The sequence below is a fragment of the Styela clava genome, chromosome 1, assembly GCF_964204865.1.
Source record: "Styela clava chromosome 1, kaStyClav1.hap1.2, whole genome shotgun sequence".
Lineage (NCBI taxonomy): Eukaryota > Metazoa > Chordata > Ascidiacea > Stolidobranchia > Styelidae > Styela > Styela clava.
Window position 1 is genome coordinate 16,326,648 of NC_135250.1, and position 26,865 is coordinate 16,353,512.

A 26,865-nucleotide genomic window follows, 5' to 3' on the forward strand; every position below is an offset into this window, starting at 1 on the left:
TACAGAAACCATACATATTTTATCTGAAGCAACTATATGCAACCAACTGTTATCGAACGATCTCAAGTTCTATATTATATCGACGGTGCAAAAAATTTGACTCTGGCCCTCAGACTACACGGTGTGGGATCTTGTTCCCCTAACGGAATGCGGAAGCAACGACACGGCAGCTACACCGAATGCCCGCTTTCCGAACGATATTTCTCTGACGCACTATGTCTCGTATTTGACGTCAAACGTAACTATTTTTAGTGCGAGGAGAGATACGATTGTGTGCAGCTTATGTGCTCTATATTTATTTGCCTGCGCGAGCGATCGAGGTTTTGAGCTATTTTTAAGAATGCATTTATGACGCCAAAAACAAGCTCGTTTGAACGGAATGTGTATCGAGTTGCATGGTTCTGTGGCGCTTATCTTGGTCATATAAATAAATATTGGTATATGCCCAATGCAATATTTAATAATTTAGAGGCGATAATATTATATATGTAATCTATAACATTGCGAACTGGCCGAAAACTAATATATATATTGTTTACAGACGCAAAGATTCGCCGGTTATCGAAACTCACTATTCTGATTTGAGGAGATTTGTGGCATACATATTTGTCATTGCGTTATGAACTCAAACTATAAAGGCTTATATCGAAATTTATTATTTAAAGCATAAAATATGTAACAATGCCTTATTTCCGTCTTCACTTTCCCCACGCCTGTGAGTCCCTCCTACACTGTGTCGCTTGGATTGTGCTCGCTCATTACAACATATATTTCGTGCACGTATGAATCTTACTGATTTAATTCTTTGCAACTGGTGATTACTCAGAAGATCTACTATGAATACAGTATTCTAATTTTACAATTGTAACTGCTCGAAGTTGCGTCTACTCTATCGCCTCTATCGTGAAATAGAACTTCGGAAACTCGAAAATATATCAATAGCCTACTTCATTTTACCGAATGCTTCACGAACGAATGCTTTTCAAAAAACTAGATTATCATGATTCGTTAATACTATTTTTTCAAATAAACACGGGTGCTAATAACTGCTGTTACATATGTTTTCTACATATTTTGCGACTTATTGCCATTTCAGTGGTATTTCGCCGAATTCCGAAATGACAATTAGACACGATAGAACTTATATTTACAATTGCCACAGAAATCACAAACAAGTACATTAATTTTAGTGTCAGCGTGATCAATATACTAAAAATAACTAACGTGACTGACATGTGTGATGTCCTGTTATTGACCCTTCAAACCAGCACACTATGCCGCCAAGCTGCTCGTGCATTCGTCTTTTACGCACATACTAATTGGCCAACAGACAAATTTTTAGAACAATGGCTGTTTTGACTAGTTTCGATGTAGCGCATACGCATACATGTATATGCTAACCCCTGAAAACTATGTATATCAATGTAAAACAAGAACACTTAGAGCGAACATACCAATATTTTCCAAGATGCTGTTATTCGAAATTGTAAACCGTCAAACGTTTTTTTGTTAATAAAGATTATTTTTATTACATATAAGCTGAAATCGGAACTATTCACCTGTTCAATAAGTCATAAATAACTAACTGACCATCGGCTGATATACTTTTTATACTATTAATTAAAACCTTTTTAACGAGATACAATTGTAACAAGCTCTGTTTTCTCCGCAATGAACCAAAGCTATCAAGTCATTCAAAATATACAATTAAATTCTCATTATACTAAAAAGATTTCTTACAATTTTATACACGTATTTTTCAATATTGTTGAATGCACAGCTTTAGTTATTATAGCTTTGTAATGGAAATAATTGTTTGTGTTTTCTGTGAATAAAAATTATGAGCTAAATTATTTAGAGACAATTTTAAAAAGTCAAATGACGTTATCATCAAGTGCGGCGAATGATAAAGTTGTGTCAATGAGGCTTAATAAGATGAGTAACAATTTGAGTTCGATCAACCTCGTGCAACACAATTCCGTCAAACGCCAATTATCGCATTAACGGCGTAAGCAGGTATTTTTATTATATTTCAGTTTGGTATATGACGTTAGAGTTCTCATTTTGTCAAAATAAAACCACAAACCAAAATGTCGAAAAATTCCCATCACATCTTTCTCCCGATCTTCCGTTCGATATTAATCTAAGAACACCATTAAACTTTACCATCTCAATAAGTACCTGCACTGTAATCAAAGCGTTTGCGCAATACAAAACAATTAAATAACACACAAGAATCCCACAAACAATCTCATTTCTCTCGATTACAGCGGATGATATTCAAAAATAGATTTTGCTATGGTACAAAGACGTCAGAGGAGTAAAGCGAGAATGACGTTGATAAATATCGAATGCGGTGTATTTGCACAGAAGATCAACAAAAAAGTTGATTGATGAGATACCACGCGCCGTTGTTTCTTATCGCATGTGGGAAATGACATACAAAGCAACTGAGAACCTGATTGAATGGGTTAGTTCTCAAATAAACATATACTTGTCTGTTAGACTTGAAAATGAATCGATGGGATTATACTCAAAAATTGACAAACTGACCGCAGCAACGTTTGACTTTTTTAGTTCTTAGATATTGAGAATAAAATGATAAAATGAATTTTTTCAACATCTCTGGTGTCTTAAATGAGCAATGCACATTTCAATGTACTCCCGTACTTTTAAAAGTTTCCCGTACGTTAAATTTTTTCTTACAAGAGAAGTCTTGCTAAACAATATATTCAGTATAGTTCCACATTCTTTTGTATTTCGAAGATGATATTTTGGACGACATACGCCTTGACAGAGGGTTTAATTATTTCGTAGGCAACCCTTCGTAAACTTACTTTACCATTTTATGAATACATAAGTGCCATATCGCGATCAAACAAACATATTCATCAGACGACGCATTTCATCTGGTGAATGTAGTTGATACCAATCTTAACAAATGGTTTTCAAAAGTATTTCCATACTTTTTGATACAGTCGGCGTCAATGTGCATATTCATACTAAACAAATAAAGATATTCCAGATAATGAGTTGAGGAGAAGTAAATTTCAAAATCACTACGCCGTACGCCTATTGACGCTCATTCTTTTGATATTACCGGTAATCTTTATCGATTGCTTTAAAAGTAGTTTATTGCTAATAATATGCCGCTGCAATGACTGTCGTACAGTTGAATTTGACTATAAATAAATTCAAAATGTGGTCTGAAATAATTTTTATAATGCTTTTGTATCCAATTTATGTTTTTGCGTCCGTTGCGGCGTGGGAACGTGGCGCGTGCTTACGCAAATGTCCGAATTCGCATCGTTTCCATGGCGATTTGTTATTTTGATGAGCTAACAAAGCAACCATCTTACTCATATTTTGACATTAGCTAAAATATAGTTACTTGATGGGACCACTATGGTGGCCCCCCGTCTGTATATATTATAATTTATAACATTTTCCAACGTAAATTAGGAGAAGAGGTGGAGATACATTGTTCCAATTATCATTCCATTCACAGTAGGCGGTAACATTAATTTATACACAATGCAGATTATGAGCACGAGCGCATTTTAATTGAAGTCAACACACATTTCCTTTACACACAGTGTTCAACGTCAAACACATATAAATAAAATACTATTTATGTACCTGCTTTAAATAAGCTAGGTATTAAATAATTGAGATAACCTTGCGAACGACTCGTCAAACTTTGGTTGAGTTCGTTTAAACTCAATTTAATGTCGGCTTTCGTCACCTAAAATTGTCTGAAAGCGTATGTGCGATGTGTCTATACGCCATGGGATCAAAAGGGTTAGATTTTTAACATAAATATACCATTGAAACAAAGCTGGAAATATTCAAGAACACTTTTGATCAAGTTTAAATTCGTGGTGTTCACTTTTTTTTTTAAATTATACCGCTGCTTTTTGATAGGTTCGACTTCCATTTCATGGCAGATGGGTAACAATTATTAAACGCCGATTATACTTCTATAGTTGAAGTTAACATTGTAAATAAATATAAATTTTCTTTAAAATAGTAATAAAAAATTGTTCCATTTCGATATCAAGGTAAGAATACTTAACTTAAGAATACTTACTTAACTTCCTGTCACGTGTTCAACGCGATACATACGCAGTCGTCATACCTGCAATGGCTGCAATACATTCAGATTAAGGATGTAATCAAACGAGCGCCGGAGAAGCGTGGGAACAACGAAGTTGTGTAATGTTACTATTTTCACGAACTGGAACTAATTATCTTCGCAGTTCGTTGTAGAGGGAATGGAATTGGCGCTTCAACTCTTTTCTAAAGTTACATCTTCTTAAATATTAGGGTTCAGAAATTCACACATAACAACTGATCACTCCACCTGGACCACAAAATAGGTTTCGCTTTGATCTTTCATCCAAAATCTTTCTTATTAATTTAAATCTTACTGTTTCAAAGATCGATTAAAATATATTTCGCTGGCTGTCACAGAGTCGAAGTTGTTTTAATTCAAATTATATTCCAGTATTGAAGAGAGATTTAATTCGGGATTATATCACTTGTGCAGATTTGAGTCAAGGCATTTGATGTTATAGCCAACTCCACTACATAACAAATTGCGGAGCTGCGAATATGGCTAATATATATATATATATATATATAAAAGTATCGACGAATGACTTGTGCGCACACTTGCCAGCCTCTTGGGCCGTCGCCGGTCCGCGTGAACCTTCCTGCCGGTCCGCCAAATATATTCCAATATTATATCTCAATTGCAGAATGCAATGCATTGATGGCCTGGCAATTTATTTTTTGTGAGTGTAAACTCTTATTAATGCGTAAACCAAACTTGGTCGGAGGTCCTACGCCCTTTTCAAGCTCTGAACGACTGGATGCCATTGTCACAGTTTTGGATGTCACTTGAAAAAGAATATAGCAACCTCAGTGGCAAAGCCACTAAATCACTGATGATTGTTTGTACAACATACTTGAATTGTCTGCTTTTGAATTGCATACCTTTTGCCGTAATTACATTCGTTCAATTATGTTTTGTGTTTTTGACATTTTGGATTGATTTTGAAGGTTCACCGGTTCGCAAAATTAGTATTGAAATTTTATCTGTCCGCAATCTAAAAAATGGTTGAGATGTACTGATTTATTCCATTTCCGGCCCAAGTTTCCAAAGGACCAAGTTATATAGCGCCACTACTTTGCTAACACTCGAGTTGCTCTTTATCACAAACTAGTGGTTGATATGGAAACCAGAACTAGTAGCTAAAAATTGACCTGAACATTTTATTTTATATGATCTGTTACATGGAAAATTCAGACTTGCGTCTTAAACTCACGGAGCTTGGGTGTAACGTTAAATGGAATGCACCCTTGATTCAAATAATTTGGACATAATTCTGAGTCTTAAATAAAAGCAGATACCGTAATCTCAACGATGTTGATGGCAGCATCTGTGAACATATAACTAGAATTGGTCTTTAAGAATACATGCTTTTGTATGACACATGTTGGTGAACACATCGAGATTTAGTGAGACAGTTTTTAATATTTTAGGCTGTTCAATGGTATACTGATAACATAGAATACAGCCAAGTACACAATTTAGATTATTTTAAAACAAATTCCAATATATTTTCAATGTATAAATATATGGTTCTGAAATTTTGTTTATTCAATTTAGTCTGATGACAAGTTTTAATCTAAAACTGATCCGTTCTCCTCTACTGCAAAGGAAGGCTCTTTAAATTATTGTAGGCATAAAAACTATTTCCGAAAAATATCATGTAAGTTAATCATAACCTGGCCCTCAATTAGCAATAAATACTGAAACTTACTCAATTACTTCAAGATAACATGGAACACTAGTTTAATTAATATTATTTTTTATATATAGGGCACCAAAGTCTTAAGTGCTTAGGGCCTCTAAAAGACACGATCCGTCCCTGGACATTTCAGCGTGTATGATGACGTTTAAAAATGCGTACAGTATTTGAAATTCAAAAATATCTATTCTCAGGGCTTCCCAGGGGCTTCTATCTATTCGCAGGGCTTCCCAAACTAGGGGCCGCGAAACGAATTTTGGGGGGCCGCAAAGAGAACACCAATTTTACACAAAGTACTACACTATTGCACTTTTTCAGAATCTTGATTCGAAATACAATTATTAAAACAAGTGTAAAAAAAATCTCACGATTCCGAGTGAATACATCATCTTACCGTGTTTCCCCGAAAATAAGACAGCGTCTCCATTTTTTCTTCGAAAAATAACACCGGGGCTTATTTTGGGGTGATGTCTTTTATTTTTATTTTTTGTAACAAATTTACAAATTAGGGAATTACGTGATTTTTATATATACGAAATAGGAAAACCGATTTCTATTTACTATAAATAACACGTTTTTATTTAAAATAACTGCTAAACAGATTATTAACCATTAAAAATGAGTAGAAAAGATTTCTTGCTATCGACTGGGTCAAAAAAAAATTTGCGCTATCGAGTAAGTTTTATTTTAAGTGGAGGTCGCATTCTCTTATTTTCGGGGAAACACGGTAGAATCCTCGCGCTTGCATAACAATGTCTATAGGCTACTGATCGTAAACCCGATTTGATTGCACAACGATGCCGGCTTTAATCGTTATGCCAGCGCTTTGCTAAATTCGCTTCGAAAATTAAGAGATTTGTGTTAAATGACTGAATATTTTAGATATTTTATTTATTCTAAAGGTTTTATTGTTTCTCATCATTGTAAATGATGTATAATATGAATTAATAATTTCATTTCACTACTCTATCTTGTTCACTTTCTGATACGTAGGGTCTATTGTTACGTAACAGTAGAGGTAAACCCCACTTGCTGCATGCAACATGTGTGATTTTTATAGCTTCTTAATGAAGAACATGGCAGAGATAAGGAAGAGAAGTTAATCTTTTGCCTGTATTCCTTAGGTTTACTACTTTTTTTATAAACTTTAAAAGGCATAAAGTACACATTAACGATGATAAAATTGTTTTTTTTAGTTAAAGGCAGCATTTTTTTGTGTAGGTGCGCCGTGAGTTTTTTCCCTGATAATTTGGCGCGCACGAACCGCTGCTTTATGCTAAATTGGATCCTTGAAAGTGAGTAACAAAGCCTGATAAGGACCATGCCGCCGGTGGCCAAACGTAATTCATTATCATTGAGACCTTCAATCGACAAACATTAAGCCACTGCTGGACTTGCTGCAAAACTTTCGCACTCATCACACTGAATAATTAAGTGGTGTTTTAATCGGAGTAAAAGTAAATTAATTTTTTTTCATCGAGTAGGCCTACTAAAAGTTGAGAATTGACTGTGTCAATAAAATATTTCGAACTGTTTATCATTATTAACGTGAACAGGGGCCGCGAGCTCAGAAGTTTGGGAAGCCCTGCTCTAAGACTTATTTTATATGTACGCAAAACTGTATCGTGCTAGAGCAGGGGTATCAAACTCGCGGCCCGCGGGCCAATTGCGGCCCGCAGGACGATAGTTTGCGGCCCCCGCCTCGGTATGAAAGTTTAATGTTAGTGCGGCCCGTAAAAGTCACTCAGCTCAGTTAGATTGATTGATGCATTTAATATATGATCAGGACAAGAAGAGCAAAACAAAATATTTTATAATCTATCCCCCGAAAGGAATATGCGGTACGATAACTTACTAGTACCGTATCTGTAGGCATGATATTCGATGGACCTTTGACCCCGAGAAAAATTGTCTTATACATTACTATTGCAAATTCTTGGTGCTTATTTTAGAGGTGGCTTCGCGAGTTGAAGCCTATAAACTGGGGTATATGTTTCACGTCATCATTTTGATTCAAAACATTCAATAACCTGTTTTTCAACAGTACCGGTAGAGAAGTTTAGCCTAGTCTATCACAGCTATTTCTAAACTAACTTTTGATTACAGCAATTAAGCTACGACGCCCAAGCAATCAGAATGATCATTGAGTTCTTTAATTCATACTTGAATTTCTGAAACACAACCCAAAACTAACAAATAGCATGCAAAAACGAGGTAATGTTTACAAACATGTCTGAAAATCTTTCTGAGTGACAAGTGTCTGAGCGTTGCAAAAAAAGTCTATTGTTACGTCACTTTTTGTGTCTTGCTGATTAGCCCATGTTACGGAATAAACAAGGAAGTAGATGCTCGGAGAAAGGTCCATCGCGGAATTACTTACATTTATGTTTTTGACATGTTTTGTGTATAGAAAAACAGTGAAAAATATTTAACTTTAGTTTAATGCTTTTATTATGAAAAACCGGATGCGGCCCGGACTCACTGAGACTCCGTCTCGGCGGCCCCCAGGTAAATTGAGATTGAGACCCCTATGCTAGAGTCCACTTCCAGAGAATATTGATTGTTGGGCTAATAGTACAATTTTAATTTTTCGGACAACATATTTCGAAATCAACAGTAGACCTGAAAATTTCAATAAATTTCAAAAGCTGGCTCATGATAATTTATGTTAAAATTTCATTTGGTGGAGGAACTAGGAAAACGTATTTTTGGTAAATCGCCGCTGCGGATATGAGCTTGGGTCACATATCGGCCCTGTATCTATATGTGGTATAACGGCATACTTAGACAAAATTGAGTTATAGAAAAATTGAACATTTTTGAAATTTGGAGGTATGGCTCATATTTACGATAATAATACCATGCTTCTAATGTGGTGCTACTAGGGATTTGTTTAAGAAGAGACAATTGTTTTGAATCAAGTTTTTTTTCACCTGTTTTGTTAGAAATGGCCGTATTATTTGATTTTTTTGTATTAGATATTCTAAAACTAAAACAAGAAAAATGGATGTAAAAACTTGTCAGTCGCTTCTTATTCGCAATAAACCATTCGGAACGCCTCAAATATCGACGACTTGCCCATACACGCCTTCACAAGCTGTACCGCTATGCATCCACAAACGTGGTTGGCGGAGGAAAACGCAACAGACAAGCCATTATGAACCGCCTCGCGACGGCAAGGAGTCCAACAATCTCCTTGCACATTGTCACATCTTTCATGGGATTCGAACCAGAGCCGGATATACCATTAGGCAAGGCAGGCAAAAGCCTAGGGGCCTCGCACCTCGGAGGCCTTGACAATCAATTTTGAACTATTATTCATTTTAAATCGTTCTTGAATTGTAAAGGCTTGTTCCGGAATATTGCCAGTTTAAAACATTATAGACCTCACATTTTTTTATTCAGGGTAATAATTCTTGTTCTAAATATTTTCCGTTTAAAAGATTGTAAAAATTAAAATACGTCTGAATAAATGAATTTGTATAACTTTGAAAAACTTTACTTCTTTAACCTTAAAACAAAGTATGGTAATTCAAATAAACTGAAAAGTTTTTACAGTAATGAAGCCTTTATTTTATGAAAAAATATCGATGTATAGCTATATATACTAATTTACCTAAGCAACAAAGAATGTAAGCATTATTTTATATAATTTTTACTATGCCAGATCTCACTAAAATCGAGTATTATGATGTCGGGTTTGCTGGTGCCATGACATTTTGTATATATTTTGCTTGTAGCTGAAATTTTGTAATTCACGCAATTGAAAAATGTATTTGTGATGTCATATTACATAAACTACAAAAACCAACAACTTATTTTATGACGTCATAACAGATTAGTTTGTGACGACATTGTTACAGAGGGGCCTCACAATTAGCATAGCCTAGGATTAGGTGTCTCATCGTCTAAATCCTGTTTTTTAGGAATTGATAAAAAACAAAACCCTACGCATAGGCGTGAGCCTGTAGCGTACAATAAGTCAATACTGGCGTCTGACTTCATTAAAGGGAAGAAAACACTCACCTGTTTATGAAGTATCTGACAACAGCAGATCTGGACTTGATTGAGTGCAGGATAAATCGGACCCAGCAAATTGACTCGACCTGTCATATCATACCCGCTCACGGCGTTAAGTAGTAGATAAACTACACCTAACCATGGCATGGAAGCAATTTATTTTACATCTCCGACTATATTGCGGAAACTGGCCGTAATCCAATCACAATGTTTACGCATTTGCTTGGGTGCATCAAAAAGTACTCCTATTTTAGCTTTACAATCCCAGTGTAACGAAATGCCTTTACATATTATACATTATAGAAAATGTCTACATTACAAATGCAGAATGATCCCTCATGACAGCGAAATTACAGCACAATTATTTAAACAGTCGTGGGAAGAATATTTTTTCTGACAAACCATCATTTGCAACATTTAATATGAAAACAACCAACAGCTTTTTTACCGACTTCTCTGTTGCGAAAGATGTCAATTTCGAGATTCCTCCCTGGATGATGAAGCCACCGCAAATTGATACATCGTTAACGATTTATGGTACAACATGTTCACCAACAATACTTCAAACGTCATTTCTTGACCATATACACGGAAACTATCGAGACTATGTACAAGTATTCACTGACGGTTCGAAAAACCCATTTGGCGTGGGTGCTGCATATTATGTGCCTCAAGCGAAAGTAGAGAAAAAAATGAAATTACATCGTTTTGTCTCTTCACATACATCGGAGCTATACGCAATTCTGGGTTGTCTCAGATGGATCGCAACAACAAGACCGGAACGTGTATTGATAATAACAGATTGTCTCAATGCCCTTTCAGCTCTTCTTAATTATTCAGCATTCGAAAACAAATTATTTGTGAAAATAGCTACAATAAACTCGGTTTAACAAAACAAGGAATACAAATTACATTCCTATGGTCACCAGCTCACGTAGGAATTATCGGAAACGAAATAGTGGATAACCTGGCAAAAGGAGCAATCAACAAACTTTCCCTTGATGCAATTCTGCCACTTTCCGTCTCAGAAGCGAAATCATATTTTGATACATTGACTCGAGAAAAATGGAATTTTTCTTGGAATCATTCTATACGATGTCACGACTAAAAAACGAAACTTTGTCACGTAAATATCGAGTTCTTTTATTCCGACTGCAAAGTGGTCATTGTGCCCTGAATGCACATCTACATAAAATTGGCTGTCATTCTGACGGATTTTGTGAACAGTGTTTCGTACCCGAGACCGTAGCCCACTACCTATTGCATTGTCAACGATATAATCATCAAAGGAGCCCAGTCATTAGCAAAGCCAGAAAACTTAAACTGCAAATGACTTTGGAAGAAGTGCTTAGTAACATGGACATTATTGAAACTGTTATCGAATTTGTTTTATCTACGGGCAGAAATGTTTAGAAATAATTACTTATTGCAATTGATTCAATTGTATAGTTATATATTAGTAAATATTGTATTATATGTTAGTATAGTATTTTTAAATTTGAATTGATCAATGGCGCAAAAGACCACTGAAGCTATAAGCGCCATAAAACATATAACAACAACAACACCTAACCAAGGATGTCGTGATACATCGAACGGTTTAAACATATGTATAATGTTTTATTCAGTTGAATAATTTAAAGAAGCTCTCTAATGTGTTTAGTGTGGGATGAAATGTAAAAATTTAGTGGCGTACAATTATATACAGCACAATGTATAATGAAAAACTTTGGATTTGGAGATATTTCTGACATCCCACGCTTTGCATTTCAGCTTCGAACACGGCCCCTACTGATGTGTATGTAAAATAGCTACTATTTTTGAAATGGCGAAATTTGAGCATGAGCATTGAACATAATTCAATTCAATCGAAAAATAAGAAGCAGACTACGAACAGTTCGAGCAAAACAAAATCAATTTTCTGTTCATCAAAGTCTTTATCACAATAGAACAATATCGTTTTGAGGTAGACTGAGACCGTATGTTGCTTATATGATTATGGAAGTTGTGCTTTGTCTCAAGTTGCTTTGCAGTGGTATAACGAGGATGGATTTGGTGCTTTTCACATTGTCGCCAACTATTCGAGTTGGAATACTTTCCATACTGCGTTCAAGATGGACTTGGATCTGTCATCTTCTTTGCGTGATTTGCTTCGTTTACGTATTCTGGTGACGTTACTTCTGCAAAATATGTGTAAGGTACGTGTTGATATATACTCAAATATAGGACGTGAATTTACCACAGAGTCTGATAGGGGTATGACACACTTCCTAGTAGTTTGGCCAACTATAGGCGTATTTCTGGCCATCGCTAATCCAATTCCACCATATCACTACGGGTGTAATAAATTGTCTTTTGAAAATGAAAAGATATCGATCATTTGAACTCTGCTTTTATGCATTCATCAGCTGTGTCTGCCTGTTAACAGCCTTTAGCGCAACGTTTCCCAAGCGGGGAGGATCTCGCCCCAGAGAGGAATTTTGTCGTTTTCGTGGAGCAACGTTGTATTATATTTGCTGTAGTAAAACCAATATTATAATAATTTCAATTGTTACTATAGTATATAATATTTATTCAAGAACACAGAATAAACTACTCAAACTGTACAAAAAATGGGAGTTCGACTTGCGCATAGCACTAGGAATAAATTAGCCAACATCTTTGATTTATGAAAAGCTCATAAAGACAGAAGCCAGAATAACTATTACACACATAAACAGTATTGTAATCATCTGTTACCGATGCTTTCAGTTGACTGATTTTCATAAAGTGGATTCATGATTTCATAAACGATGCCGGCAGAATAACGTTGTTGCTGTTGTTGTTTAGCGATTACTGTTTCCGTACTTGTGTAAGTGTCACACGATGTTGCGCTATACGTCCGTTCACTCATGGAATCAAAAGACTCTGTTTCTGTCATTGAACTATTTCCACAAGATAACCCCGAGTCACGCTCTGTTGAATATGCTGTAAGACGACTTCTCGCATTTGCAAATTCGATGTAGGGCTGAATGGAGACAATTACAAAAAATTATAATGTTTCTTGAGGGAATTATTGCCTAGAATATATATTCATTGGTCACGAAGTGAACCTTTGGATCGTTTTGTTAAAATTGTTCTCGCTGTTGTTAGTATTCATCTTCTTGTTGAAAAAATCGCCGTTTCTTTAACTACTGGACCAATAGCTTTGAAATTTGAAATGGTTTGAAATTCAGTGGTTCAAGATTGTTGTTGTCGCTAGAAAGATATTTTATTTCAAAAATTTCTGTGGGCTTCATGGGAGTCATTCTTCACTTTGCAGTTTTTTGTGATGACGTCATCAAAATTGAAAATTAAGAGTTTGGAAGTCGGAAGTTTTTCGACTTTTGACAAAGTAGATTACTGGTAATGTAAGATATTCGATACTACTTCGTTTTGGCCCAACCCCCTGCCTTCGAACCTTGCTCTGTTATTTTCTAGGGTAACCAGCGGCACGATTTCGAGTGATTTTCCGATAGAAATGATGTTAACGAAGTTAATGAAGTTACTCGCCTATTTTTTCATAACAAAAATTTCAACCCTAACTGGTATGCATTCAGAAAATTTGCAATTGAACATAAGATCTGGATCGCGTTGCTTACTTGGTTAGAAACAGCAACCAAAATGCGTTTCATCATTTGGGAGAGAATCGTAAAATCTGGCCTCTCTTTTGGGTCCCATGACCAGCACATGAGCATGATTTCGTATCTGGAAATATATAAATACTGAGTTTTCCAATTGAGAATTTACTGACATATTTTGTTGGTAATTCTACACTCCGTTTGCTAGAAAGAAAACATCTCTGCCGGAATGTAAAATTCAACACAACTTTGGGTGAAATCAGGTATTATATATGTGATTAATAATTAATAATAATTATGCTTCTGGTACGCGTTTACTTATTTATAAAATTGAATGGGGAAATTTATTTTTGGCTTGGCGACAAGTTTGTTCTTTGATGGATTTGTAGGCATAAATATATTGCATATATATATATATATATATATATGTAAAGCAGAGATCTAGAAAATACCTTATATGCTTCAGAATTTTAGATACATATCAACACATCCAAATAGACATTAAATCAGTGGTTCCCAGCCTTTTATGGCTCCCCGGAGCTCCCTCCCGGAGGCTTTTAGCACTCACGGAAAACTAGGAAGAACGGGAAGTTTTCTTGTAAGGAGTAACGTAAAATCAGTTGTGCATTGTGACCCTCAACAACTGCTCTGTGGCCTCTTGAAGCGCCACGGGACCCCGGTTGGAAACCGCTGCATTAAATAAATAGATTCATTTTAGAGAATGTGTTCTAAGTCAATGTTTCTTACAATTCAAACGAGGCCAGGTTCGGCCGCTTCAATCTATTTCCTGTAGTAAGATATTCATATAATTTACACGCAGGAACAGTTGCGTATGGCTGATTCCCAAGAGTCAATATCTCCCACAAAAGAACTCCATAAGACCACCTGTAAAAACGAAAAATAGCAAGCATAAAGCAATGAATTTGTTATCGTGGTATTTATTTATTATTATTTTATTTGATTATAGTGTTTTCACCTCATGGCATATGTTTGTGCTATTTAACTTTATCCCTATATATTTAGGCAATTCTACTTCACAGCGTATTTGGTACAGTATATTGATTTAAAAAAACTTACACGTCAGATTTAACCGTAAATCTGCTGGTCCACAGCGACTCGGGAGCAGTCCATTTTGCTGGAGTAATCTGAAAGGGAATGAACCGACATGAAAAATTAGTCTAGATTGCCACATAATTTTTGACGATGTAGAAGATATTATGACAGTCGTTTTACACAGTCACACACCGTCTCACGTTTCATCAATGTCAAAGTCTAAAATGGCATCAGAACCCAAAAATTGTATTGATCATCATAGGTAATGTAATTTTAAAATTGACGCTGGACTTATTTTACTTTCAGTAGGAAGCAACGAACTGTTGCTGTGTTAGTGTGACAGTGTAAGTAATGGAATGGGAGTCATCTTGCAGTTAAAAGTTTACACGTTTCACATACACCGTGGTTATTAACTCTGTAATACTGCTTTTCATCTGTCATAAATTTCGATAATCCAAAATCAGCTATCTTAACCACCAAGTCTTCTGTAAGTAGAACGTTGCGAGCCGCCAAGTCCCGATGTAAGATCTGCAATTAAAATCAATTAAAAATTAAGCTATTGCGACTGCCGTGCCAAAATAGTTTTTGTTGCATTTGGTATCATCAATAGCACGGCCTACGCATGGCTAACTTTCTAATCAGTCAAACTGACTCACGACAAAATGAAAAACCCGTGAAGAAAACAATGTATGTTATTGGAAACATAGTTTAAACCTGGGAGTCGATTTTCGCATTTATTTGGAAATGAAGCACTAAATGAACTTTTTTTGTTCATACCTTCATTCTATGACATCATGACTGGCAAAATAAAACCATACCCGGCCTGGACTGTTAACCGTACGTGAGACCGAGGTAGTCCATTATATTAAGCCGTCTCAGTGACTTTCCACACCAACGAAATATATTATAAAATCCATTTCTTTCATATGTTTGGGTAGAAGTGGCACACCAAACAAGATTGACTTCCTTCAAATGGGTTGAGTTTTATCAGTTTTTGGTCTACTACAAGCGTAAAAATATCCGGTCCGCTGTCGGATCGGTCTGAAAATTTGAGCCCGCTTATAATTCTCTTTGAAAACGATGTTTTCACGATCTTGAAAACACAATAATCAATTCCTATATGTTTTAGAATTCTAACCAACCTGAACGAAAGGACGCGGACTACAAGAAGGATTATTGGATTAAATTTCATAATGCTGACATTAACGTACATTTTTATTTGAGAGATGCTCCATTCCTTTGGATATCTGGTGGCCAAATGACAGAAGAGTTTCCATGTCTATCTGGAAATCATCTTTCTCGAATTCCAATCGAGAAATTTGAGACGGTGTGAAGCTAAATCTGTATAACACAACATATAAAACAAATAAATAAGTATGCATCTAAGGGAAATTCTACCTGAAAAAAATTGAGTGCTTTCATAAATCGAAGTTTCATTTAAGGGGGTAATTATCTATCACAAACCTGTTGTCGTGTAAAAATTTTCTTAGGTTCCCTCCAGTGGCAAGCTCCATGACTAGTATGGGTGGTCGTTGAACTTTCAAGCTTCTGTCGGATGTCTTGAAATATAGAATTAACGTATTCAGTTTAAATAGCATGTGTAATCGTTTCATACTAGACCAAGTGTTTGTCATTGGTTATTTCTGTGACATTCATTGTGTTCAAAAACAATTGCTTGAATGTTTACTTCTTTATGTCAATACATAAGCATTAGTAAATTTTAAATTCAGAGTGTATTTTCATTTATGCAGTTGTTTCGTTACAGCCTCCAGTAAACCTTTTTGACCACGATGATTTAGACAGCGTTTACATGATACTTACCGCATAACTCAGGTTGATATCAAAGAAAGACCGTGTTTCAAATAAATCTATTGATTATAATTAGATCACGAATGGCCATTAAAATATCAATTTCTCAATTAGATTCTTTCAGACATAAATGTGATCAATCATAATAGACTGTGATATAAGCTTTTCAATTTTATAAATAATGGTTGGTGTAAATTGTCAGTTTTAATAGATCTCCTAACTTACCAATGGAAAACAGCCATATATACCAATATTATTAAACTGGTCTCAAACTGAGCAATATTATTTAGCGCTGATATGATATTAAAAACTCATGTTACACATAAATTTCTTCCCACTATATTTTACACACCGCATTATATCAAAAGAACAGAAGCGATAGTTGTGCGGTTGTAAGTGATCTTGATGACACCTCACTTCTGGCAACAATCTCATAAAAAGCTTATTTAGCGCAATATAGCAACTACATTATTCTTTTCGCGTCAATGATGTAACCTGGTCAACTTCGTATCATTTCGACCACGCCACTGATTTCAATCACTCAGAAATCACCGATCAGATTTATTAACAGGCCTGGGCAAGTTGCGGCCCGCGGGCCACATCCGGCCGCGGCAACTCTCATCCGGCCCGCGATCAGATATCTAGATTCAGACAATTTATTTTTTATTTTCATATAAAATATACTTTAACTGTAAACAAAAAAAAGAATATTGAAAAAGTCGGTGACAATGTTCGACTAAATTTTGTTAAAATCGTCGATGGTTTTCGTCAGCATGGGGTGTTCTTTTGGTTCTAAACACCTTTACGTCTAATCACAAATCTCTCAACACATATATGTCTTGTGAACCATGGAAAAAACGAGTTATTATGTATTCATCAGCGACGAGATGCTAAGGGTAAATGAATGAGTGAAGCTGCCAGCGATATAAAATACAAAAAATAAACAGAAGCAATATAGATTTTTATTTAGGAAGCTTGCGACAGATTAAAACGCTTTTGTAGAAATTAGAAACTGAAAAACTCACGTGCCCTCGAAACCATACTATGGCTGAAATTGAAACAGTCGATAGTGCGCGCGATGTACCTTTTGATCATTCTAAAACTACCGACGGGGCCTTACATATAAGATAATTAAATTAAATTAAATCGATTTTTGTGGTAACAGTATGGATTTTACTTGACGTGGTTTTATCACAGACCTAATGATTTTTCTAGCGGTAAAATCTTTAAAACAGAGCGAAGTCGGTTTCGTAAGAACAGATCAGATTTGTCGAATTTGCGAAATCGCAAAACACGAATAAAAATAATCTGCAGGCTTGTCCATGGGACATATTTCTCTGTCCCATTCCCATCCCGCTGAATGTATTTTGCTCTTTATAGCTAAGAAGAAAGATATGCTCTACTAATATATATTGATAAAAAATCCACAACGAAGTGTTTTACCATCATTTCCCCGAAAATCATACGGTTTTCGTGTCCCCCGGGAAATACAAATTTGTGATGTCCCATCCCATGGGAATCCCATTTCCATGGACAAGCCTGATAATCTGGTACTTCACCTCACATTTTTATGTCCGCGGATTGCGGTGGCATTTCAGAGAAGTAACGCTCATAATTTGTCAAAGCAACCGCGGGTTAAGTTGAGAACAATTAAGCAAGACGTTTTACATAGGCTGTATAGCAAAAATAGGTATCAAAACTAAGTATAATACGCTAATCAATCTCACAATTTTATATACGCAGATAGCCGTGGTATTTTCTAAATTTTCGAGCTCGCAACGTCTTCCAATGCGAAACATTTTTCCGCGACCCCTGTTCACGTTAGGCGTGGTCCTAATTTCGCATTGTTACTCTTTCTTCGGCATTAATAATGGTCAAATTCGGCCAGCGTTCTGCAGGCGTGCCGTTTCTCTGATCCGGTTTATTCTCTCGAAACTAGTTTTGATAATTGTGCTTTGAATAAAATTCTTAAAAATCAGGCTATACTGGATATAGTTATGTGTTGTTTTATTTAAATACGTACATAATACAATAAAAACGCGCAATGTATGTTGATTTAGTTAGTCCGGCCCGCTACTGCATTTTGTATATTCGATGTTGCCCGATAGCAAAAATAATTGCCCAGCTGTGGATCAGAATTATTTCACCACAACCCTAAAGACCCAGTGCTTCAATCTGCAGGTTTTTTGTTCGAATGTAATTAGGGATTTGGTATTCGGAAGAGGAAATGCAAACATTTCTTTTTATTTGTTAAAGTCGTTGCTCATTACATAAAGAAATGTGTCCTTTCTCAGATATCGAGTATTATTTTGAACTATCAATATATTTTTGCTGGAGTGGAACTTAATCCCTAATTAATAAATCCATTTAGTACATACCTTGCCTTCCAGTGTGTCCAGTACTATTGTTCCAACCAACGAAATTACGTTGACATGTCTTCCCGCTTTCATCAAAGTAACGACTTCCCTCAGAAAATTTCCAAGTTCTTCTGTTCTGTAACCCTCTATAGTACATAAAATAACGTTAGTAAGGTTGAAATTCAATATACCAGTATTGTTGTAATTTCTAACAGAAGCTACGTCCAATGCATTTCATCGATTTAACATTTATAGCTCCTACCATTCTTTGAGAAGTTTACGCTGCTTCATTCCGTGTATACAGACAATTTTATATGAAATATATTTCGTTCTGATGAGGGGAAGAATATGGAAATCACGCATAATTTGTAGTATATATATATATATATATCGCCACGCTAATAACCGAATTGCGTAAGTCATTTTTGGCGATTTTGAGTTTTTTTATAAAATAGGTATTTATGTAATGCTGCGCACCTGTCTGTTAACTCAGATTTTATTTTAAGAATTCCGAAACCCATAAAAATGGAGATTTAGTATGACATGCACATCCGTGCAATTGTTTCGTCATAATGAATTATCATGGTTACCGCAGGATTATTGTGACATCACAAGGCAAAATAAACTCCGCGAAGTATTTTCGAATTTTTGCATCTCGGATTCTAGCTTGGCGCGTATTAATTTGAATTTATACTACAGTATAGGAAGACGTGCACTTGTGATATTCACTGTCCGAGTCCAATTCACCTTGTTTGGCTTTTATATTGGGTGCATTGCTGTTTTATTCTTATATTTTATCTTAGTATTATTTCGGTGGGTGTGCACTGTGCAGAACGTGTTTTATTGATGAAATATATATTTTTGAACACAAAAAATGATGTAATTGAAACTGATTAGCTATTTTGGGGATTAGACATTGTAGATACTGAGAATTACATTCGTTTTTGAAATGTTTAGTTTTTGGAACTGGTGCATATAGTAAAGTTGCAAAATTGCGTATGTCCCTAAGTCATAGACACATTTCTGCCTAAGTCACAGTGCGCCATTATGACGTCACTTAACTGCGTCATACAAATTAACTTGAATCCGGCTACGATCAAAAAGTTGAACCATGGCAAATTATTCACTCTCAATGGCATAACAATATCATTAGAAAGTTTTTTACGTTTTTCTCAAAACTGCTAAAAATGACTTACGCAATTCGGTTATTAGCGTGACGATATTTAGTTTTAAAGTTGGGTTATCGCGGAAAAATTTTTGTGACGAATTTGATACTATATAATTTTTTAGGATTTTTTGAGTTTCAAATATTTAATTACCGTTTAAACGCTTTACCGCAACATGAGTCACTGATCCTCTGGAATCTGTTACTGTTCCCGCATATACTTGACCAAAGTTTCCGGTTCCAAGTACAATCGGCATTGAGTGTTCCAGATTGCAATGAAGTCTTAAAGAAAAAGGAAGGTTACACAACAAAACTAGGGCGACGCAACGACAGACTTTATTCAAGTAGTAGATGATTTAGTATCGCACTACAATATTTTCTATATTTTTCTGAATTGATATCGAAACTACACGACCGTTATCATCTTGACAGTTTGAAATCATCGTGGTTCCCATCACCTCCTATGCGAGCTGGTTCATCACTGGTCTCGTTGAATAGTTTTGGTGGCTGTGGCGGCTCCTTGCATCATTCCTTTTTTAGATCCAAGCCCACTCTGGGTATTGTTGGATATTGATACATGTGGTCTAGAGCGGTTACTGAATTTTAAAAGCCGCTTATGACTTGGCTATATGAGTTTGGCAGGTGCTGATTTGTTGGTGCAGTTAAGTACGACAGTCTCACTGGAACTCATTGACCCCTATGATTGTTGTGAACATCCGATTTTCTGACCTTTCGCTTGGAATCTAGATGTCAATTTATTGACTTGAATCCGCTAGTTGTGAGCTATTTTTTGTTTTTTCTACACGGCCACAATTGCCCAGCATCCGGGTATGATACATGGACCCTCTGCATCGTTGTATTTGTTGAACTTCCAGCGTTGTACTATTTTGCAGGTCCAATTACTCCAGGGATTCCTACCGAACAATTCGACCGTTCCTACCAGTCGGATAGAGCAACTGACACTTTCCAATCTTTCGGCTCACGTCAATCGAACGCGTGTATAGGCTATATTTCTCAACAGCAGATAACTTGAGAAACTGCTCTCTGTAACAGTGGCTGGCCCGATTTTTATTATATAGAATCGTCTTCAAATTCATCTGTCTAGCCTCATTTTTTTTTTCAACTTTGTCCGATTTTTTGGTTGTATTTACATTCTTCTACTTGACACTTGACACTTTTCAATCTTTCGGCTCACGTCAATCGAACGTGTGTATAGGCTGTATTTCTCAACAGCAGATAACTTGAGAAACTGCTCTCTGTAACAGTGGCTAGCCGGATTTTTATTATATAGAATCGTCTTCAAATTCTTCTGTCTAGCCCCTTTTTTTTTTCAACTTTGTCCGATTTGTTGGTTGTATTTACATTCTTCTACTTTTAACACAACACCATGGCAAACTTTTCAGTTTTTCAGAATTTTTATAACAAAACTTCACGCAATTCTCGGCACATTCATCACCATTTTTAAATTAGGCTAGAGACATTTGAACCCATTAATAAGATAGGACCCTTGAACCTAACTAAGCTAAAACCAATGCATAAATATTATGGTACGTAATGTAGCTTAGGGGTAGACTACTGAAACGCACACATATCGCGAAAGCGCAACAACTGTATTTTACAAAACGGTCCACGCGCCCACTTTGTTCCAACATCAGGTTAACCTTTTTTTAGTTTACTCACATGAAAACGTGAGCTTATTGGAATGTGTATTTAAATTTGATACCTTTCCCTGGAAATCTCCATGTTGAAAATTTCCTCGACGTCACTCTCAGTCAGAAACGGAAAAACAGAAGAATATTTTGTACAAAACAATTCCTGAAAAATTCATTAAAATATTCATGATGGCCATTAAATAACCAGGGTTACTATTATTCGGTGATTATTGCAGTTGTGCTGTTTAATTTGACTGCCCTTCAGAATATTGTCACGCTACCGACAATAACAGGCAAATTTTCGAAGTATGCTATGGATAAAACTATTGTCGCATGTAATATTCGAATAAATAATGAATTAGGCATAAAAAGTCGAATAGTTAGGAATAACAAATTAATGAATTATCGATCCAAATGTGAGGCCAATGCATTTCTTTGGATGTGGCCGTCGCAGTGGATTGCCAGTAGAGAAGTCACTACTTTTTATACCTACCAATATAGTTGAATTAATTTGAATGAAAAAAGTCTTCTACATATGTAAATTGGATACAGTGTGTATACAAAAAATGGAAGCCAACGATACTGTTCCGTATATAGTCTAAATGTTTTCAAAGCAAATTATACAAATTTTTTCGATGCATTTTAGATGAGTTTTTGTTCTCAAAACTAAAATATAGAAGAAGACATTATCATAGAACAGCATTTTTTTACAGTATAACATTTTCGTAACTCCCCAATGCATCCTCAGAATATATAATAGATTGTAACTTAGTATAAAAGCAGCAAAAATAGTTACCAAATCTTTTTCAGTTAGTACTTCATGCTCTTTCGACTCCGTTGAGTTTGTATAGTAAACAGCTAGTTCTGCTTCTTCGTCGCTTTTGTTTTTTCTTGAAAATCCTAGCAATTTCTTGCAGATGTATCGTAAACAAGTTGTTTGTGAATTTTTCGAATCTGAATACAGATTTTCTTTTTTTATGTCAGAGCGTGTTAAAAAACAATTAGTGTAAAAAATTTCGAAAGTTTTTGTTGATGGAAAGTTTTATGCGCCTGTATTCTAAATAAAGTTTAAATTGCAGTTTGATCATCAACATTGAAGTAAATGTTGTTTTTGTCATTAATTGAAATAATTGAAACTTTGATTGAAATCCAAAATGAATTCAGAATTGATGTTTTGGAAATATTTGACGTTACCACCAATCGGTATCAAATAAAAGTGGACTATTACTATGGTTTATTTTTATTTTATTTTTATACCGTTTACTCGTTTTTAACATATCTTAAAGCGCTACATTCTATACAGACTCTGCAAAATTGGCCAGAGAAAAGTTGGATGCCACCAGAATGTAAACCCGAGACGCTAGTTAAATTATAATTAAAGTAAAATTTACAATAGCAACAGAATGAACACCCGAGATATATTAGATACACAAAAACTCTTACTTATTTTCACTTACCTGGAATACTTAAGTAGACACAACAGTATATTGAAATGGTTATAACTATCAGAAAAGATGACACAACTGCGATATAGACGATCCAAACAGGCATTGCTCGCGAACCTAAAATATAGGAAACCAAATTTTAATAGTACAGAACCGCGGTCGCGACATGTTTGAAATCACGTGCAATGCACTCCACTTGGAAAAATTAACGTTCTTCCCAAATCTGGTAGCTCACTATGTGTATATTTTTATTAGCTTAGTGATCTGCAAAGGACGTGTGTGTTGAAAGGTCTCTGGAAATCAAACTAATAAACTCGGTAAAAGAAAAAAATACGTTTTTTTGTTGAATAGCTATAGTATCGCAAGAAAATCGATTGTTCGGGTAGTATTATTACGTTTGTCTGATTTTTCAAAGAGCTATTCACTACAAATGAATAATAAATATATTACAAATAGACCCACCCTGAAGATGTTCTAAATGAGATGAATTTGTAGTCAAGTCGATATCATCCGTCGGTCGATAACTTTCTAAAAATTGAATTTTATTTATTTTACACTAACGTTTTATGTAAAGATGTATACAACGTTCAGTTTATGGAAATGAAATAAGTTGCGATTAAGAAATACTAAGAATTGTAATCCAACACTCTGTTGGGGATTGGATCTCGAACAAACTATAGAACACGGGAGAAACTCGAATTATAATTTCAGTTCCTTTTTTTTCTAAGAAGTCTCACTTACGGATATTAGATAATGAACATAGTTTTTTCATTTTTTTCAGTTTTTCTTTGATTATTTAACTTATCTCCATGTTATGAATTTTTTTTATGTTTGCCTATTCATCCGTTCTCTTTTTCACACGGTCTTCTCGGACGTATAATGAAGTAATGAAATAGTAATTATATAACGAATTGGATGTTCATTGTATTTTTAACTGGCAATTCATTTTGATCTTTCCAAATAACATTATGTAACTTTAATCCATACTTATTCGTAACGTCATATCTTCTTCAAATACAATTTGATCATTTGGATATCCTCCTTTGAGCCATAATTTACAATGATATTTTCCAACGTCCGTGATAGTAACGTTTTCTATGAACATCCTAGTCCCCAAAATGAAAGGCCTCTTGTTACATCCCATTATCTTTATCTGTTAAAAATGACTCAAATGTAAATTTTAATATGCTACTTATCGCTCGGAATATTTCAGAAAAATCTTAATATAGAGCTTTCAAATACCAATACATTTTAGTTTGATTTGTCTAATACTCTATAGTTCCCCGTTTCAATAGAGGTGCAAATGAGTCTTGTCACATCGCTTGCTAACACTGAGAAATTAAAGTTTGTGTATGCTGAATAGATGGTTCATAGTTTACATAACTTTATTGCAGTGTCACGCAAACAACACGTTTTCCAAGAAATTCATTCAATGCATTGAAATTTCACTGTAATTCATTAACGATAATATAATAACGACAATTTAAAGTTATTGAATTGCTAAGATATAACCTGGTTGATGAAAATGGCCGCTAGTGTTCAATTATTGGGAATAATATTACTTTATTAAATGACGAAATAGAATGATATAAATACATTCATTCATATCACACTTGTATTACATATTATACATGTAATCCTAACACATTTTCGTTCTCTGTGGCCAACTAAACAAAAACATCAAAAACTGTTAGAAGAGTCGATTGACCGGAAATAACGCCCTATGCTTCATATATAGGATTGCACGCTACAGGTCGTCAACAATCTGCATGGCAGAGATGTCAGTCCGCGAGGAGTCCGCGATGTTTGCGGATTAATTGCTTTGAAATATTTTGGTACGCTTAGATGCAATTTCTGTTATTCTCAAAGTAAATGGCTTAACATCATCTGTAAAGTCCAATGTAATGTTGGCAACAGAAGCATACAAACGAAAAGAGAAATGGGCCTCAAAATCTTGCTTTGATTCAATTTTCATAAAAATATGGTTCTTACTCGTTCATTTGGCAATATTTCTTCTGTTCCATGAAACCAATGCAGTTCGACGTCGGGTGATTTAGCTGGATCATCGTCTCTGAATCCAATATGATTGCAAGTAAATGCTGCAGTTTCTCCTTTTTCAACTAAGATCTCCATTAGCCACCCAGTTCTAATAAATGATCCTGTATACCAAAAATCATAGAACCAAAGTAGAAATATATTTTATCATTCAGTGAGTTTATAGTAAACACTTTATACTAGCTATTTGATTTTTTGAGAGGCCTGTTCGAAAAGTTGTCCGAATTGAGAGCTTCCCCCGTAGAACAAAACTATTTAATTACAAATGTAAGCGATTAGGTTCATGACTGAAAATCGCAGAAGCTTTGAATTTTGCGGCGTTCACGAAAAAGCCTTTCGCAACCTTTCACTTTCGAATTGAATATTTGTCAAAATGATGAAACATTAGACTGAATAATCCTGGTAATAAATAAGGATACCATACCATTAAATCCATTTGGGCTCATGGCCTTCTTGTTTGCCAGTGTCTTGCATTCCTTCATATCGCGTATTCCGAACACAGCAGTATTTAAAATGAGGAATAACAGAACATTCGATGCATACATGCCTTGCAACTTTTGGTTCATTATGATTTACAACGAGTTTATAAAATCTAGGTATTTAACGCAAAGAAGAATATATTTAAATGAAACAACTGTCAATTCACGATGTGGCCGGAAAATATTCGCATTTTTTAAGTTATGCGTGTCATCACTAACCTGTCTTTAGCTCGTTTGCGCGATATATATTGGAAGAATTCTTCAGAGCGTATTATTGTCTTTGACAAGTCCTAAATTTGTTTTGACAACATGATAAACAAACAATATGATGTATTTTGGCATGGTATAAGCTAGGCCAAGTATAGAGTGCGGTATCCCCGTAGAAATATCTATAATTGCTTCTGTTTCTATGAGACATGCTATGCTTTTACCAGGAAATTCTGCGACAGTACTGGCGTCATATTTCCGAACTTTCCGTTTTAAAGAAATATGACCGCAAGACAGCATTAGCGTTCGCTTTCATTGAAAATCTTTACTCCTGGGACCTGCTTATGCACTTTCACTACAGCTAAATAATATTTTCGTTTTATTGTATAATTATGAGTTACATGTAAAACTCTACCTGTCGCGGCACAGCAGCAAGTTTTTCTGTATCGATATGACCACTTACTGACATTTTATTCATCGGAACACAGATTAAATAAATTATTGCCATGTTGCATATTAAAAGAAACTCTAGGTAAGAATATGAAATTGTTATTTCCCTTTTAAAAAAGAGAGCGGTTTGCAGTAAATTTTGATAAATTCAAATAAATCTTGAATTCAAAACTAATAACTAAAAATCCTTACGAATATTCCATACGAAGTTGACTAACAGTAGCTCACAAACCGGTACTTCTATATGTATAAACGATTAATGAAATGTAGCATTTTATGTATCATTGTTTGTATAATTTAGGGCACACGTCCGTCCGTTCAATCATGTTTCCTGACATGACAAATAAAACTTACACAAATTTTTGTTTACTGAGTGGGTAGACAACCGAACTTTCACAGAGACATTAAAGTATCATAGGAGATATACTGTATTTTGCATGTAAACAAAACGCACGGAAGGTGTATACTTCACATTAATGAGTATTTGCAAGGTAAATTTGCCTCACTCTGTGACTCCGGGAATAATCAAATTATAGGTAAGTTTGATCATATTTTTATTATTATGGTTTTCTGTACAAGAATTTCGGCCTTTTCTAAGGTCCACAATTATAACAAGTATAAATAATTACCTAAGGTTTCAATTTATTTTACCTAATTGCGACACCGTTATTGATGTTTTTCAGTAAACTTTTGTAAATGATGTAGTCTTAATCACCAAAGTAAACAAACATCTGACAAGTCCAGTAAGTCATGTTTAG

The 26,865-nt window shown here is 35.2% G+C and overlaps 1 protein-coding gene across 2 annotated transcripts; it reads right to left on the reverse strand.

Annotated features, from left to right (window-relative positions):
* Positions 1–10,991: 10,991 nt before the first annotated feature.
* LOC120345170 (fibroblast growth factor receptor-like) lies at positions 10,992–25,658 on the reverse strand. 2 transcript variants are annotated; one of them, XM_039414607.2, is made up of 17 exons: positions 25,396–25,658; positions 24,909–25,075; positions 23,904–24,069; positions 23,379–23,444; positions 22,929–23,033; positions 22,268–22,425; positions 21,543–21,634; positions 19,974–20,101; positions 18,676–18,800; positions 15,953–16,047; positions 15,700–15,829; positions 14,888–15,016; positions 14,513–14,580; positions 14,183–14,320; positions 13,457–13,562; positions 12,549–12,843; positions 10,992–12,016 (listed from the first exon to the last, which is right to left on the reverse strand). In XM_039414607.2, exons 1-16 carry the CDS (start codon positions 25,535–25,537, stop codon positions 12,565–12,567), a joined length of 2,094 nt encoding a protein of 697 aa, XP_039270541.2. In that variant the 5' UTR covers positions 25,538–25,658; the 3' UTR covers positions 10,992–12,016; positions 12,549–12,564. The 2 variants fall into 2 exon arrangements, with proteins under 2 accessions (XP_039270541.2, XP_039270535.2); XM_039414601.2 differs by having other exon boundaries at positions 10,993–12,016; positions 12,576–12,843; positions 25,396–25,655.
* Positions 25,659–26,865: the final 1,207 nt, after the last annotated feature.